Below are 16,895 nucleotides of genomic sequence, written 5' to 3' on the forward strand. Positions count from 1 at the left end.
CCTCTTTAGACCTGTTTGTAAGCTTTCCTAGGGTGAGTCGAAAGTAGCATTCACTTCCGCGATAGTTGAGCCCTCCAAATGTTCTAAGTGGGTCTCCACTGAATTTCCTAGTGAATCGCTGAGGATTTCAATTCTGGTTGGTCAAAAGTTGAAAGTCTCCCTGCCTTGCTGAACTCTGAGAATTGTTCAGCCTATAACTTACTAGTTTTTATTTGTCTAGCCTTGTGGAGTTCCACTCAATGTATACATGGCCTCTTGGAAAGACTCATGCAAATACCTGGAGCTCTTTTTCTTTTTTTTTTTCTTTCTTTTTTTTTTTTTTTGTCTAACTTCCTCCTTTCCAGAACTTTGCCCTGCAACTTCCAGCAACCTCACCCTCCCCAAACTCTGATCCCCATTTCCTCCAACCAGTGAAGCTGCTAGATTCTATTTGGGTCTTATTCCCTGTGGTGGTGATTTAGAAATTGTCTCCACACAGAAAGCTATGGTGATCATAGAGGTACATGGTTTTAATTCAGCAGCCTATTAAGAAGATTATATACCGTGACAAAGTGCAGTTTATTCCAAGAATGTGAAGATGGTTCAATATAAGAAAACTGGTTGATGTGATACAACATATTAATAGAATAAAGGCAACAAAGCCCACATGATCATCTCAATATACAGAAAAAGGATTTGAGAAAATTCAACACCTTTCCACATTAAAAACACTCAGTAAACTAGGAATAGAAGGAACTTCCTCAACATGATAAAGGTCATATATGAAGAATCCATATATGGGTACATCATAGTCAATGATGTAAGATTGAAAGCTTTTCTTCTAAGATCAGGAACAAGACAAGTATGCTTGCTTTCACCACTTCTATTCAACATAGTGTTGGAAATTCTATCCAGAACAGTTAGGCAAGAAAAAGAAATCAAAGGCGTACAAATAGGAAAGGAAGAAGTAAATGGTCTCTGTTCACAAATGATACAATCTTATATGTAGAAAACTCTAAAGATTCCACCAAAAAAACTTAGAATTAATAATAAACTTAGCAAAGTTGCAAGATACAAAACCAGCACATAAGATTAGTTGAGTTTCTATACATGAGCAATCTGAAAAGGATGTTAAGTAAACATTTCCATTTACAATAGCATCAAAAATAATAAAATACTCATAAATAAATATAACCAAGGAGACAAAAACTTGTACATTGAAAACTACAAAATTTGGCTGAAAGAAATTAAAGGCATGAATAAGTGGAAATACATTCCGCATTCATGGATTAGAAGAGTTAATATCGTCAAGGTGACAGTACTATCCAAAGCGATCTGCAGACTCAGTGCAATCTTTATCAAAATCTCATCTGCCTTTTTGCAGAAATAGAAAACCCCATCCTAGAACTCATATGAAATCTCAAAGGACTCCCTATTAGCCAGAGTAATCTTGAAAACAAACAACAAAGTTGAGGGACTCACAACATCCTGATTTCAAAACTTGTACAAAACTGCAGCATTCAAAACAATGTGGTACTGACATAAGGACAGATATATAGAGCTGTGGAACAGAATAGAGAGCCCAGAAATAAGCCCTCTCATATATGGCCAAATGATTTTTGAAAGGGTACCAAGACCATTCAGTGAGGGGAAAGACAGTCTTTTCAACAAATGATGTTGGGAAAACTGGATATCCACATGGAAAAGAATGAATTTGGATCCTTGCCCTACATCATATACAAAAATTAACTAAAAATGCATCAAACACCTGAATATGAGAGCTAAGATTAAAACTCTTAGAAGAAAAGATAGGGAAATTTTTTCATGACATTGGATTCAGTGATGATTTTTTCGATATGACACCAAATGCACAGGCACAAAAGAAAAAAGATTAATTGGGTTTTACCAAAATTAATAATTTTATGACTCAAAAGATGCTATAAAGAGAGTTAAAGATAACCTACAGAATGGGAGAAGATATTTGCAAACCATATATCTGATAATGGATTAACACCCAAAATATATAAAGAACTCTTACAACTCAACAACAACAACAACAAAACAACCGGATTCAAAAATAAGCAAAGAACTTGAAGAGACATTTCTTAAGAAATATATAAATGGGCAATAAGCTCATGTAAAGATGTTTGACATCACTAGCCTTTGGGAAATCCAAATCAAAACCACAGTGAGATACCACTTCACATTCATCAGAATGACTACTATCCCAAAACCCCCCAAAAATGAAGGTGACAAACATTGATGAGGATGTGGGGAAATTGGAACCTTGGGCAATGCTTTTTGGAATTTAAAACGTGGTACAGCTGCTGTAGAAAACAGTTGGGCAGTTCCTCAAATTGTTAAACATAAAATTACCATGTGATCCAGCAATTCAATTCCAGATATACACCAAAAATAATTGAAAACAGGAACTCAAACAGACACTTGTACACCAGTGTTCGTAGCAGCAGCATTCACAATAGCAAAAATGTTGAAACAACCAAATATCTATTGACAGTTGACTAAACAAAATGTAGTATGTACATGCAATGGAATATTATTCAGCCTTTAAAAGGAATGAAATTCTGATACCTGTTACAACATGGATGAACCTGGAAGACATTATGCTAAGTGAAATAAGCAAGACACAAAGAACAAATATTTTATAATTCCATTTATATGAGGTATATAGAATAGGCAAACTCGTAGCGACAGAAAGTATAATAGAGGTTACCAGGGGCTGGGGGGGGGGAGGAGCGAGGAGTTATTGTTTAATGTATATAGAATTTCTGTTTGGTATGATGAAAAAGTTCTGGATATGGATACTGGTGATGGTTGCACAACATTGTGAATGTACTTAATGCCACTGAATCATACACTTTAAAATGGTTAAAGTGTTAAATATTATGTTGCATATATTTTACCTCTACACAGACAGTAAGTTGTTTGTCCAGTGGTGCTTGATTTTGTGTTACATATATTTTACCACAAAATGATTAGATGAATAGTGGGTTGTGTGACCAATAGAGCTTGACTGGTGTCTAGGGAAAATTAGTGAGATTATCTTGGGATAGAAAAACCCTGCAGGTAGATAGGGGGAGAGTAGAGTGTTTGTCAATCTAGTGTTCATAACAGTGGCTATCATCATTGGGGTTAATCGACTGTTTTGTTTCATTTTAATAAATTATTTTTTCCAGAATAACAGATTGTGAAACACTGCTTTTTTACTTTATAACCTTTAGATTTTAAAGAGAAGAATCTGAAGGAAATGAAGGATTTTTTGTTCTCTATCATGATAGTAAGAAATAGGGACCCTGACTATGGTGGGAGAACTACAGAATGACCAATTCTTCCTCTGGAATATATTATCCCTGAGGATTGTTCTACAACCATTATCCCAGCATTGCTTATTCCAGCCAGCCCCCAAACAAGTTGAATTCACAGACTTTTTTCTAAAGCAGTTGTTCATACTTTCTACAAAGATACAGTATAGCAAGATGGTTTAAAACTTACACTTAGCAATCAAACATCCTAACTTAGTGTCTGGGCTTTGCAAAGAGTTAACTGTGTGACCTTTTATAAAGTTACTTAATCTCTTCCTGCCTCACTTTTTAAATTCACCTGTAAAATGTGAGTGATAAACACTTCATGTGTTTGTTGAGAAGACTAAATGAGATAATATACATAGAGTACCTAGCATAGTACCTGGTACATATTAAACTCTTAATAAATATTAGTTGTTGCTGCTGCTGTTGCTGCTCTTATTTGGAAACAAGTTCAAGATCCAGACCTGGAGACAGGAGGAGTCCACAAGATGGCATGTCTTGTTTAATTTTACAGGGCTCTTATACTAGGCACATTTTCTTTCTCTCCCAGTCCTATGATGGTGTCATTCTTACGCCATCTGTACTTTTTTGTGGTTAGACTTCTCTTCCAAATTAGAGGCCAAGCAATCCATTTTAATCTTGCCACATTTAAAAAATTTATTGGCACGTTATAACCAGGGTTCACTATGGAGTACGTTTTCATTCACTCACTTTTTTAAAAAGTCTATTGAGTCCCCGTCTTTTTCTTTCTCCCTCTCCCTTCAACCCCTTTTGGATAGTAGATGCCAAGAACTGAATTAATTATACTCTTCAGCTCCATAATACATTGTCCTCATCAGTACGTGCAAGGTCCCTCTTTGGTTTTATTTTTACCTTTCATCCCTAAACCTCACCCTGTATCCTTCCCTCACAGATAATGTGTCTTTACATGTCCTTAAATATGCATGCATTTTTGTAAATAGGTAATACTGTTCTGCATGAATGTGTTTTTGAGAAGATTTTATACTATTAATACCAGCATTACATTTTAAAACTCTGTTACTTTGTGTATAATTATTCAGTGCTTCTGAATTTTAATTATCTCTCAGTTACCTGTTCCCCAAAGCAGCAATCCCCCACCTTTTTGGTACCAGGGACCGGTTTCGTGGAAGACAGTTTTTCCACAGATGGTTGTGGGGGGGGGGGGGTTCAGGTGGTAAAGCAAGTGATGGGGAGCGGCAGGTGAAGCTTTGCTCATTTGCCCGCCGCTCACCTCCTGCTGTGTGGCCCGTTTCCTAACAGACCATGAACCACTACCAGTCCACGGCCTGGGGGTTGGGGACCCCTGCCCCAAAGGATGAACACCTAAATTACCATCAGTTCCTCAATACCACAAAACATGCGGCAATTAACATATTCTTACATTACCCTTGATAGGTTGATCACATTGGTCCAAACAGATGCTTTTGACATTGAAGGGGACTATTTTAATTACAGAGACAACAGGCGTATATCAAGACTCCCAAACAAACCAAGATATGTGATCCACCCTATTTATAGAAGATTTTCCTAGGACGTAGCCAATAATCAGCAGTTATATACTGGGATAGCCCTTCCCCCTTCTGATTGTTTCTAGCTGGCATCTGGTTGGTGCATGTGCTGGCCTGGTTACTGCATATTTTAAATACCACCATTGCTAGAAACTACACATGAGGGAGATGTGTAGGTCACAGGTAAGAGACATCCTTCATTTCAATAAGTTTGAGTTCCAATCCATTCTTGTCTTATTAATAGATGGGTGGACTTTTTAATCTCTCTGTCTTCCTGTATTTCAAGACTTTTCACATTTGTACTTTATATTTATTCATCCTTTCTCCATCAGACTGTCTAGTTTGGGGTTGTCGCAGGCACTACTAGTTTTTTTTTGTTTTGTTTAACATCTTTATTGGAGTATAATTGCTTTACAATGGTGTGTTAGTTTCTGCTTTACAACAAAATGAATCAGTTATATATATACATATGTTCCCATATCTCTTCCCTCTTGCATCTCCCTCCCTCCCACCCTACCTATGCCACCCCTCCAGGCGGTCACAAAGCACCGAGCTGATCTCCCTGTGCTATGCGGCTGCTTCCCACTAGCTATCTACCTTACGTTTGGTAGTGTATATATATCCATGCCTCTCTCTCGCTTTGTCACAGCTTACCCTTCCCCCTACCCATATCCTCAAGTCCGTTCTCTAGTAGGTCTGTGTCTTTATTCCTGTCTTACCCCTAGGTTCTTCGTGACATTTTTTCTTTCTTAAATTCCATATATATGTGTTAGCATACGGTATTTGTCTCTCTCTTCCTGACTAACTTCACTCTGTATGACAGACTCTAGGTCTATCCACCTCATTACAAATAGCTCAATTTTGTTTCTTTTTATGGCTGAGTAATATTCCATTATATATATGTGCCACATCTTCTTTATCCATTCATCCGATGATGGACACTTACACCATCATTGGATGAATGGACACTTAGACACTTGTTTCCATCTCCGGGCTATTGTAAATAGAGCTGCAATGAACATTTTGGTACATGACTCTTTTTGAATTATGGTTTTCTCAGGGTATATGCCCAGTAGTGGGATTGCTGGGTCATATGGTAGTTCTATTTGTAGTTTTTTAAGGAACCTCCATACTGTTGTCCACAGTGGTTGTATCAATTTACATTCCCACCAACAGTGCAAGAGTGTTTCCTTTTCTCCACACCCTCTCCAGCATTTATTGTTTCTAGTTTTTTTGATGATGGCCATTCTGACTGGTGTGAGATGATATCTCATTGTAGTTTTGATTTGCATTTCTCTAATGATTAGTGATGTTGAGCATTCTTTCATGTGTTTGTTGGCAGTCTGTATATCTTCTTTGGAGAAATGTCTATTTAGGTCTTCTGCCCATTTTTGGATTGGGTTGTTTGTTTTTTTGTTATTGAGCTGCATGAGCTGCTTATAAATTTTGGAGATTAATCCTTTGTCAGTTGCTTCATTTGCAAATATTCTCTCCCATTCTGAGGGTTGTCTTTTGGTTTTGTTTATGGTTTCCTTTGCTTGTGCAAAAGCTTTGAAGTTTCATTGGGTTCCATTTGTTTATTTTTGTTTTTATTTCCATTTCTCTAGGAGGTGGGTCAAAAAGGGTCGTTCTGTGATTTATGTCATAGAGTGTCCTGCCTATATTTTCCTCTAAGAGTTTGATAGTTTCTGGCCTTACATTTAGGTCTTTAATCCATTTTGAGCTTATTTTTGTGTATGGTGTTAGGGAGTGATCTAATCTCATACTTTTACATGTGCCTGTCCAGTTTTCCCAGCACCACTTATTGAAGAGGCTGTCCTTTCTCCACTGTACATTCCTGCCTCCTTTTTCAAAGATAAGGTGACCATATGTGTGTGGGTTTATCTCTGGGCTTTCTATCCTGTTCCATTGATCTATCTTTCTGTTTTTGTGCCAGTACCATACTGTCTTGATTACTGTAGGTTTGTAGTATAGTCTGAAGTCAGGGAGCCTGATTCCTCCAGCTCCGTTTTTCATTCTCAAGATTGCTTTGACTATTCGGGGTCTTTTGTGTTTCCATACAAATTGTGGAATTTTTTGTTCTAGTTCTGTGAAAAATGCCAGTGGTAGTTTGATAGGGATTGCATTGAATCTGTAGATTGCTTTGGGTCGTAGAGTCATTTTCACAATGTTGATTCTTCCAATCCAGGAGCATGGTATATCTCTCCATCTATTTGTATCATCTTTAATTTCTTTCATCAGTGTCTTAAAATTTTCTGCATACAGGTCTTTTGTCTCCTTAGGTAGGTTTATTCCTAGATATTTTATTCTTTTTGTTCCAATGGTAAATGGGAGTGTTTTCTTGATTTCACTTTCAGATTTTTCATCATTAGTGTATAGGAATGCAAGAGATTTCTGTGCATTAATTTTGTATCCTGCAACTTTACCAAATTCATTGATTAGCTCTAGTAGTTTTCTGGTAGCATCTTTAGGATTCTCTGTGTGTAGTATCATGTCATCTGCAAACAGTGACAGCTTTACTTCTTCTTTTCCGATTTGGATTCCTTTTATTTCCTTCTCTTCTCTGATTACTGTGGCTAAAACTTCCAAAACTATGTTGAATAATAGTGGTGAGAGTGGGCAACCTTGTCTTGTTCCTGATCTTAGTGGAAATGCTTTCAGTTTTTCACCATTGAGGACAATGTTAGCTGTGGGTTTGTCATATATGGCCTTTATTATGTTGAGGAAAGTTCCCTCTATGCCTGCTTTCTGTAGGGTTTTTATCATAAATGGGTGTTGAATTTTGTTGAAAGCTTTCTCTGCATCTATTGAGATGATCATATGGTTTTTCTCCTTCAATTTGTTAATATGGTGTATCACATTGATTGATTTGCGTATATTGAAGAATCCCTGCATTCCTGGAATAAATCCCACTTGATCATGGTGTATGATCCTTTTAATGTGCTGTTGGATTCTGTTTGCTAGTATTTTGTTGAGGATTTTTGCATCTATGTTCATCAGTGATATTGGCCTGTAGTTTTCTTTCTTTGTGACATCCTTGTCTGGTTTTGGTATCAGGGTGATGGTGGCCTCGTAGAATGATTTTGGGAATGTTCCTCCCTCTGCTATATTTTGGAAGAAGTTGAGAAGGATAGGTGTTAGCTCTTCTCTGGATGTTTGATAGAATTCGCCTGTGAAGCCTTCTGGTCCTGGGCGTTTGTTTGTTGGAAGATTTTTAATCACAGTGTCAATTTCAGTGCTTGTGATTGGTCTGTTCATACTTTCTGTTTCTTCCTGGTTCAGCCTTGGCAGGTTGTGCATTTCTAAGAATTTGTCCATTTCTTCCAGGTTGTCCATTTTATTGGCATAGAGTTGCCTGTAGTAATCTCTCATGAACTTCTGTATTTCTGCAGTGTCAGTTGTTACCGCTCCTTTTTCATTTCTAATTCTATTGATTTGAGTCTTCTCCCTTTTTTTCTTGATGAGTCTGGCTAATGGTTTATCAATCTTCTCAAAGAACCAGCTTTTAGTTTTATTGATCATTGCTATCGTTTCCTTCATTTCTTTTTCATTTATTTCTGATCTGATTTTTATGATTTCTTTCCTGCTGCTAACTTTGGGGTTTTTTTGTTCTTCTTTCTCTAATTGCTTTAGGTGCAAGGTTAGGTTGTTTATTCGAGATGTTTCCTGTTTCTTAAGGTAGGATTGTATTGCTATAAACTTCCCTCTTCGAACTGGTTTTGCTGCATCGTTATTAAGTAGTGTATTGTTTAGCCTCCATGTGTTTGTATTTTTTACAGATCTTTTCCTGTAATTGATATCTAGTCTCATGGCGTTGTGGTCAGAAAAGATACTTGATACAATTTCAATTTTCTTAAATTTTCCGAGTCTTGATTTGTGACCCAAGATGTGATGTATCCTGGAGAATGTTCCATGCGCACTTGAGAAAAATGTGTATTCTGTTGTTTTTGGATGGAGTGTCCTATAAATATCAATTAAGTCCATCTTGTTTAATGTATCATTTAAAGCTTGTTTCCTTATTTATTTTCATTTTGGATGATCTGTCCATTGGTGAAAGTGAGGTGTTAAAGTCCCCTACTATGAATGTGTTACTGTCAATTTCCCCTTTTATGGCTGTCAGTATTTGCCTTATGTATTGAGGTGCTCCTATGTTGGGTGCATAAATATTTACAATTGTTATATCTTCTTCTTGGATTGATCCCTTGATCATTATGTAGTGTCCTTCTTTGTCTCTTCTAATAGTCTTTATTTTTAAGTCTATTTTGTCTGATGTGAGAATTGCTACTCCAGCTTTCTTTTGGTTTCCATTTGCATGAAATATCTTTTTCCATCCCCTTACTTTCAGTCTGTATGTGTCTCTAGGTCTGAAGTGGGTCTCTTGTAGACAGCAAATATATGGGTCTTGTTTTTGTATCCATTCAGCCAATCTGTGTCTTTTGGTGGGAGCATTTAGTCCATTTACATTTAAGGTAATTATCGATATGTATGTTCCTCTTCCCATTTTCTAAATTGTTTTGGGTTCGTTATTGTAGGTGTTTTCCTTTTCTTGTGTTTCTTGCCTAGAGTAGTTCCTTTAGCAGTTGTTGTAGAGCTGGTTTGGTGGTGCTGAACTCTCTCAGCTTTTGCTTGTCTGTAAAGGTTTTAATTTCTCCATCAAATCTGAATGAGATCCTTGCTGCATAGAGTAATCTTGGTTGCAGGTTTTTCGTCTTCATCACTTTAAATATGTCCTGCCAGTCCCTTCTGGCTTGCAGAGTTTCTGCTGAAAGATCAGCTGTTAACCTTATGGGGATTCCCTTGTGTGTTATTTGTTGTTTTTCCCTTGCTGCTTTTAATATGTTTTCTTTGTATTTAATTTTTGACAGTTTGATTAATATGTGTCTTGGCGTGTTTCTCCTTGGATTTATCCTGTATGGGACTCTCTGTGCTTCCTGGACTTGATTAACTATTTCCTTTCCCATATTAGGGAAGTTCTCAACTATAATCTCTTCAAATATTTTCTCAGTCCCTTTCTTTTTCTCTTCTTCTTCTGGAACCCCTATAATTCGAATGTTGGTGTGTTTAATGTTGTCCCAGAGGTCTCTGAGACTGTCCTCAGTTCTTTTCATTCTTTTTTCTTTATTCTGCTCTGCAGTAGTTATTTCCACTATTTTATCTTCCAGGTCACTTATCCGTTCTTTTGCCTCAGTTATTCTGCTATTGATCCCATCTAGAGTATTTTTAATTTCATTTATTGTGTTGTTCATCGTTGTTTGTTTCGTCTTTATTTCTTCTAGGTCCTTGTTAAATGTTTCTTGCATTGTCTCTATTCTATTTCCAAGATTTTGGATCATCTTTACTATCATTAGTCTGAATTCTTTTTCAGGTAGACTGCCTATTTCCTCTTCAATTGTTAGGTCTGGTGGGTTTTTATCTTGCTCCTTCATCTGCTGTGTGTTTTTCTGTCTTCTCATTTTGCTTACCTTACTGTGTTTGGGGTCTCCTTTTTGCAGGCTGCAGGTTCGTAGTTCCTGTTGTTTTTGGTGTCTGTCTCCAGTGGCTAAGGTTGGTTCAGTGGGTTGTGTAGGCTTCCTGGTGGAGGGGACTAGTGCCTGTGTTCTGGTGGATGAGGCTGGATCTTGTCTTTCTGGTGGGCAGGTCCACGTCTGGTGGTGTGTTTTGGGGTGTCTGTGGACTTATTATGATTTTCGGCAGCTTCTCTGCTAATGGGTGGGGTTTTGTTCCTGTCTTGCTAGTTGTTTGGCATAGGATGTCCAGCACTGTAGCTTGCTGGTCGTTGAGTGAAGCTGGGTGTTGGTGTTGAGATGGAGATCTCTGGGAGATTTTCGCCGTTTGATATTGTGTGGAGCTGGGAGGTCTCTTGTGGACCAGTGTCCTGAAGTTGGCTCTCCCACCTCAGAGGCACAGCACTGACTCCTGGCTGCAGCACCAAGAGCCTTTTATCCACACGGCTCAGAATAAAAGGGAGAAAAAGTAAAAAGAAAGAATTAGTAGAAGAAAGAAAGAAAGGAGGGAGGAAGGAGGGAAGGGAGGAAAAAAGAAAGAAGGAAGATAAAGTAAAATAAAATAAAGATAAAATATAATAAAGTTATTAAAATAAAATAATTATTAAGAGAAAAAGAAAAAAAAAACGGATAGAACCCTAAGACAAATGGTGGAAGCAAAGCTATACAGACAAAATCTCACACAGAAGCATGCACATACACACTCACAAAAAGAGGAAAAGGGGGAAAAATCATAAATCTTGCTCTCAAAGTCCACCTCCTGAATTTGGGATGATTCGTTGTCTATTCATGTATTCCACAGATGCAGGGTACATCAAGTTGATTGTGGAGCTTTAATCCGCTGCTTCTGAGGCTGCTGGGAGAGATTTCCCTTTCTCTTCTTTGTTCTCACAGCTCCCAGGGGCTCAGCTTTGGATTTGGCCCCGCCTCTGCATGTAGGTCGCTGGAGGGCGTCTGTTCTTCGCTCAGGACGGGGTTAAAGCCGCTGACTCGGGGGCTCTGGCTCACTCAGGCCGCGGGGGAGGGAGGGGCACGGAGTGCGGGGTGAGCCTGCGGCGGCAGAGGCCGGAGTGACGTTGCACCAGCCTGAGGCGCGCCGTGCGTTCTCCCGGGGGAGTTGTCCCTGGATCCCGGGACCCTGGCAGTGGCGGGCTGCACAGGCTCCCCGGAAGGGGGATGTGGAGAGTGACCTGTGCTCGCACACAGGCTTCTTGGTGGCAGCAGCAGCCTTAGCGTCTCATGCCCGTCTCTGGGGTCCATGCTTTTAGCCGCGGCTCGCGCCCGTCTCTGGAGCTCCTTTAAGCAGCGCTCTTAATCCCCTCTCCTCGCGCACCAGGAAACAAAGAGGGAAGAAAAAGTCTCTTGCCTCTAAGGCAGGTCCAGACTTTTTCCCGGACTCCCTCCTGGCTAGCCGTGGCGCACTAACCCGCTGCAGGCTGTGTCCACGCCGCCAGCACCAGTCCTCTCCCTGCGCTCCGACTGAAGCACGAGCCTCAGCTCCCAGCCCCGCCCGCCCCGGCCGGGGAGCAGGCAAGCCTCTCGGGCTGGTGAGTGCCGGTCGGCACCTATCCTCTGTGCGGGAATCTCTTCGCTTTGCCCTCCTCACCCGTTGCTGCGCTCTCCTCCACGGCTCCAAAGCTTTCCCCCTCCGCCACCCGCAGTCTCTGCCCGCGAGGGGGCTTCCTAGTGTGTGGAAACCTTTCCTCCTTCACAGCTCCCTCCCGCTGGTGCAGGTCCCGTCCCTATTCTTCTATCTCTGTTTATTCTTTTTTCTTTTGCCCTACCCAGGTATGTGGGGGGTTTCTTGCCTTTTGGGAGGTCTGAGATCTTCTGCCAGCGTTCAGTAGGTGTTCTGTAGCAGTTGTTCTACGTGTAGATGTATTTCTGGTGTATCTGTGGGGAGGAAGGTGATCTCCGCGTCTTACTCTTCCGCCATCTTCCAGGCACTACTAGTTTATTGACAACTACTCTTAGTGCAGTTACTCCATATAGCAACCACTACATAGTTTATAAAGGAGTTTTTCAGATTTTATGTTATTGGATGCTAACAACTACCTTTTGAGATAGAGAGGACAGAATTTATAATCCTTACATTACAGAAGAAGCTGAGGATCAGAGATACACTCACTTGTTTTAGTCCGCATACCAAGTAAGTTATGGAGTTGAATTTGTGGCCAGGTCTTCTGACTTTAATTGACTTCTGCAGAATCTAAAAGGTACAGGAAAAAGGATAAATTTCTATTTGTTGTTAAAGCAGGGACTGTCCAGTTTAGCTTTATGTTTTCCTCAGAATATAATGCAGTGCCTGACACACAGTAAATGATCAATAATTTTTACTGAGTAAGTGGATAGAGGATTACGTAGGTATCCATGGGGCCCAGGTTTAAACTGGTAGTATTGGTACTCAGTTCTTCGGTGATTCCCGTTTATTGCAGCGATGCGTCAAATTATAGATAAGTTCAGTTTGTAAATGTTGTAACCGTAGAAAGGGACTTCATGTCAGTCCAGAAATTCTCATATTAATTGGTGTGGTTCATTTACAATTGAAGTAGCAATAAGCATGGTTATAAACATGCCTATATAATGTGATGGGGGGAATAGACTACACTTGTTTGTTTATAGAAAATTTTGGTAACATTTTTTTTCCACTCTCCTTTTTTTTCTTTTTAATTTTTATTGGAGTATAGTTGCTTTACAATGTTGTGTTAGTTTCTACTGTACAGCAAAATGAATCAGCTATACACATACTCTGTTTTGGATTTCCTTCCAATTTAGGTCACCATCCACTCTCCTTTTTTTTTTTTTTTTTTTTTTTGTGGTACGCGGGCCTCTCACTGCTGTGGCCGCTCCCGTTGCGGAGCACAGGCTCCGGACGCGCAGGCTCAGCCGCCATGGCTCACGGGCCCAGACGCTCCGCGGCATGTGGGATCTTCCCGGACCGGGGCACGAACCCGTGTCCCCTGCATCGGCAGGCGGACTCTCAACCACTGCGCCACCAGGGAAGCCCCACTCTCCTTTGTTAATCACTGTTCTGTAGCTTTAAATAAGCAATAGCAGAGTCCCTTTTCTCCCTAATTACTATGTTGCATTCAGCTGCTTAACACATACTTCCTGTTTCCAGGATCCCCAGAGGCAGCTCTAGTGTTTGGTGAGGATATTGAATTTCATTGAAAGATTTTCTCCAGATAGTTTCTTCCAGTAGTGAGAGAGGCTGGTTGGCCTCAACCACCTTGCTCAAACCTGTCACAGTCTTAAAGTTATTTCAAAGCCTTTTATAATCAAGGTCCACCTACCTTTCCATCTGATCTAAATTAACTACCTCCCATCCCCTTTCCAATACCTCCCACCCACTATGATTCAAATTAAGAGTTTTCTGAGGGAAACCATTTAGTAACATAAAATTTTCATACCCTACCCTTTAAAGAAACTGAAATAGTCATCTTCCAGTGGAAGTTCTTTCTATTATGTATTCTTCTTTTCATTCTCTAGCTATAGGTACACTGTACACGAGGTATGATATTTCAATTAGACATTTCCTGCTGCTTCCTTCTTTGGCCATGTGTTTCCATAAATCATAGATCGATTCGCTACTGCTTATGTTAATATTGTGAGGGTCACTTATAAGCTTTCCTCTCACCTTTTTAAGTATCTGTTTTCTGTTGAAATCAGTAGAAGAGGCTACTGATTATGGCTGTTTTTTCCAGTTGTGCCACCAGATATTTGTTTTTCAATTGTTTCCTAACTATCTCCTTTCTCTTTGCACTGTGGCTTTGAATTCTACAGTACCTGACATAAAGAAAGCCCTAGGGAAGTTCCCTTTTCTTTCATTTCTTTTTATTGCATAGATAAAATCCCTATATAAATGGTTTTGTAAAATGAAGTCCTTCCCACAACTTAGTGTTTGGTCCATGGAAAAATTACCTTGGTAGTCAATTTTCGTTCTTTTTTAAATTCAGTTTTATTTTATTGTGGTAAGAACACTTAAATGAGATCTGCTCTCAACAGATTCTTATGTGTCTAATAAGGCTGTTGTTATCTATAAGGCACAATGTTGCACATCAGCTTTCCATAACTTCCATCTTGCATAACTGAAATTTTATCCTTGTTTAAAATAATCACGCATTGAAGTGAAGAATAGAATGGTAATTGCCAGGGGCTAGGAAAAGGGGGAAATGGGTAGTTGCTAATCAATAGGTTATCAGTTATCTATAGTGAATAAAACTTGGCAATCACTGTACCCAAGGATGTGGTTATTTGTACTTGAGGTATAAAAGGAAAGAAGAGTGAATTTGGTGATTTAGTCCTGTCATGAAGCATAAGTTACCTTTTTAGTTCCCAGGTTTTCTGCCAACGCCTACAGTACTGCCCCCTCAATTCAAACTAGGAAAAAAAAAAAAAAATGAACTCCCAAGGTCATTTCTTCCAAAGCACCACCATCCACAAACTCTCCTGACGTTAGGAGAAGTATTGAGGGGATGGTTTGCTTAAGAATCTCTCTCCTACTAAATAAGGAACCGTTCGTTTGCCGATTAGTTTAAAGCATAGCTTCTTCTAAGCAGGAAAGTCAAGATTTGGGGCCTCTGAATGCCACCAACAGAATCAAAATCAAATGTGAGCAGAAGTACATCTTAAAAGAATCAGCATTATTTTTTCACTGAGCTCAGTATAGATCTTTCTTTTTATATTCACCTAACCATGTTGATCATTGTGTTTGTATTTTTAGTCCTGCCTGGTCTGAGTGGGCAACTCTCGGTACTCTTGACCTCTGTTGGTGATACTAATCATTTACCTTGCCCATGACTAGCCACCAGCTACATCACAGTCTTAACTTCCCCGCCTCCTACCCCCCCACTCCCCAACCCCCACCCTTGCCACATGGCCTTTCCTTTCTCCTTCTCCTCTTCTCTAATCCCTTTCCTTCTTCTTCACCCCTATCTCCTTTACAACTCCTCCATGATTTTCTTAGGGCTGGGCTTCAACATCGTCGGTGGCACAGATCAGCAGTATGTCTCCAATGACAGTGGCATCTTCGTCAGCCGCATCAAAGAGAACGGGGCTGCAGCCCTGGATGGGCGGCTCCAGGAGGGTGATAAGATCCTCTCGGTGAGAACTGGCTTCCACCTCCTTCACTGTCCCTGGCTCCCTAGACCCTAGTCCCTACCCCCAACTCCTTCCTTGGGAAGATTCCTGCCTGCCTTTTTGGATCAGGAAATACAGTAAGGAAAACTTGAGAATGGGTTAAGATTAAAGTATAGTATGTAGTTAGAAACTATGCAGTTTAATATTTTGACAGATAACTGCATTCTCTCCAGAACACTGGGAACTAGGTTCCATGGTGAAGAAGGACTTGAAAAATACAGGGGTTAAGAAGAGAGCCATGTTACTCAAAAAGTTTTGGTTAAATGTAAATTATTGAAAAATGAGAATGGTTAGAAAGTTTTGAGCACTCTGTGCCAAGCAGTATGCTGAGAACTTTAAACTTATTTAATATTGTAGCAACCCTATGAAGTGGTACAATTATTATGCCTGTTTTGCAGCTAAGGAAGCTGAGGCTTGGTGAGGTCAAACAGCTTGCTCAAGGTCATTCAACTAGTGTATGGCAGAGGACTTGGTCTGTGAATTTGGAACCTCTACTCTTAACCCATATACTATATTGCCTCCTAAAAGATAAGTGAGGAGCTAGGGTTCGTTATCCTAAACAGAAAGTTGCATGGTTATTTAATAATAGAGTTTATGTATGGTTCTGTATAAAAACTGAAATTAGTCTTTTCTATTAAGGGTAGAATTAGGGAACAAAAAGACATAAACCTCAGTGTGAGAGAATTTATTAGACACAAGCCAAGATAAGGAGCCTTTCTTATGTGAGCCATCACCTCAGAGAGAAAAGAAATTATTTGAAGGCCACTCAAGTTTCTTAAAAAGGTATGGTAGGAGATAAATGTTAATGAAAAGAAAAGTAGATATCTAAGAAACTGAGCTCATTTGTCTTTAAAATTTTTAGCGAAGAGGACTTGACTATCAAAATAAAAGAATTATTACAAAGATCTCTACAAGATATAAAACACTACAAATATATGTACGACATTGATTCAAGGTTATGTTCTAGCCAATTAAGGAAAAAGTATGTGAAAGAAGAGAGGAAGAAATGCCAGGCAAAGAAAAGGCAAAAATATAAGACAGGTAACGGAGAGAAAAAAAAGACGACAGAAAGAGAAAAAGATGGAGCTTACGCAAGAGGAAAAGGCCAGCATATTCTCTATTCTATCTAGGGCTATATTCCCTGACTCCAGTTTCCCTGCCAAGAGTTTGCTCCAAAATTCAAATTCTAAATCCTGTTTCTTAAGAAATATTGCCTCACCATCCTATTCCCACTGTATCCTTAAGTGAACTTGTTAGGTATTAACCATTAAATTGTTCCATCTATTCTTGAGCTCACTTTATCTCTTTGATGTACTTAAGTACTCACTTATAATTGGCTTTGGAATCTCTGTAAAATGATGCTAAATTATTTATTAGCCTATATTCTCATTTATTCTTTACGGGATTCCCTAGTTTCC

The 16,895-nt window shown here is 39.4% G+C and overlaps 1 protein-coding gene across 1 annotated transcript in view; it reads left to right on the forward strand.

Moving 5' to 3' along the window:
- Positions 1-16,895, forward strand: part of SYNJ2BP (synaptojanin 2 binding protein) — a 44,952-nt gene that overhangs the window by 15,615 nt on the left and 12,442 nt on the right. Inside the window, exon 2 of the mRNA XM_073800315.1 lies at positions 15,305-15,441. Coding sequence (XP_073656416.1) covers positions 15,305-15,441 — 137 coding nt within the window. The remainder of the gene's footprint in view (positions 1-15,304; positions 15,442-16,895) is intronic.

The sequence above is a fragment of the Tursiops truncatus genome, chromosome 2 (assembly GCF_011762595.2).
Source record: "Tursiops truncatus isolate mTurTru1 chromosome 2, mTurTru1.mat.Y, whole genome shotgun sequence".
Classification (NCBI taxonomy): domain Eukaryota; kingdom Metazoa; phylum Chordata; class Mammalia; order Artiodactyla; family Delphinidae; genus Tursiops; species Tursiops truncatus.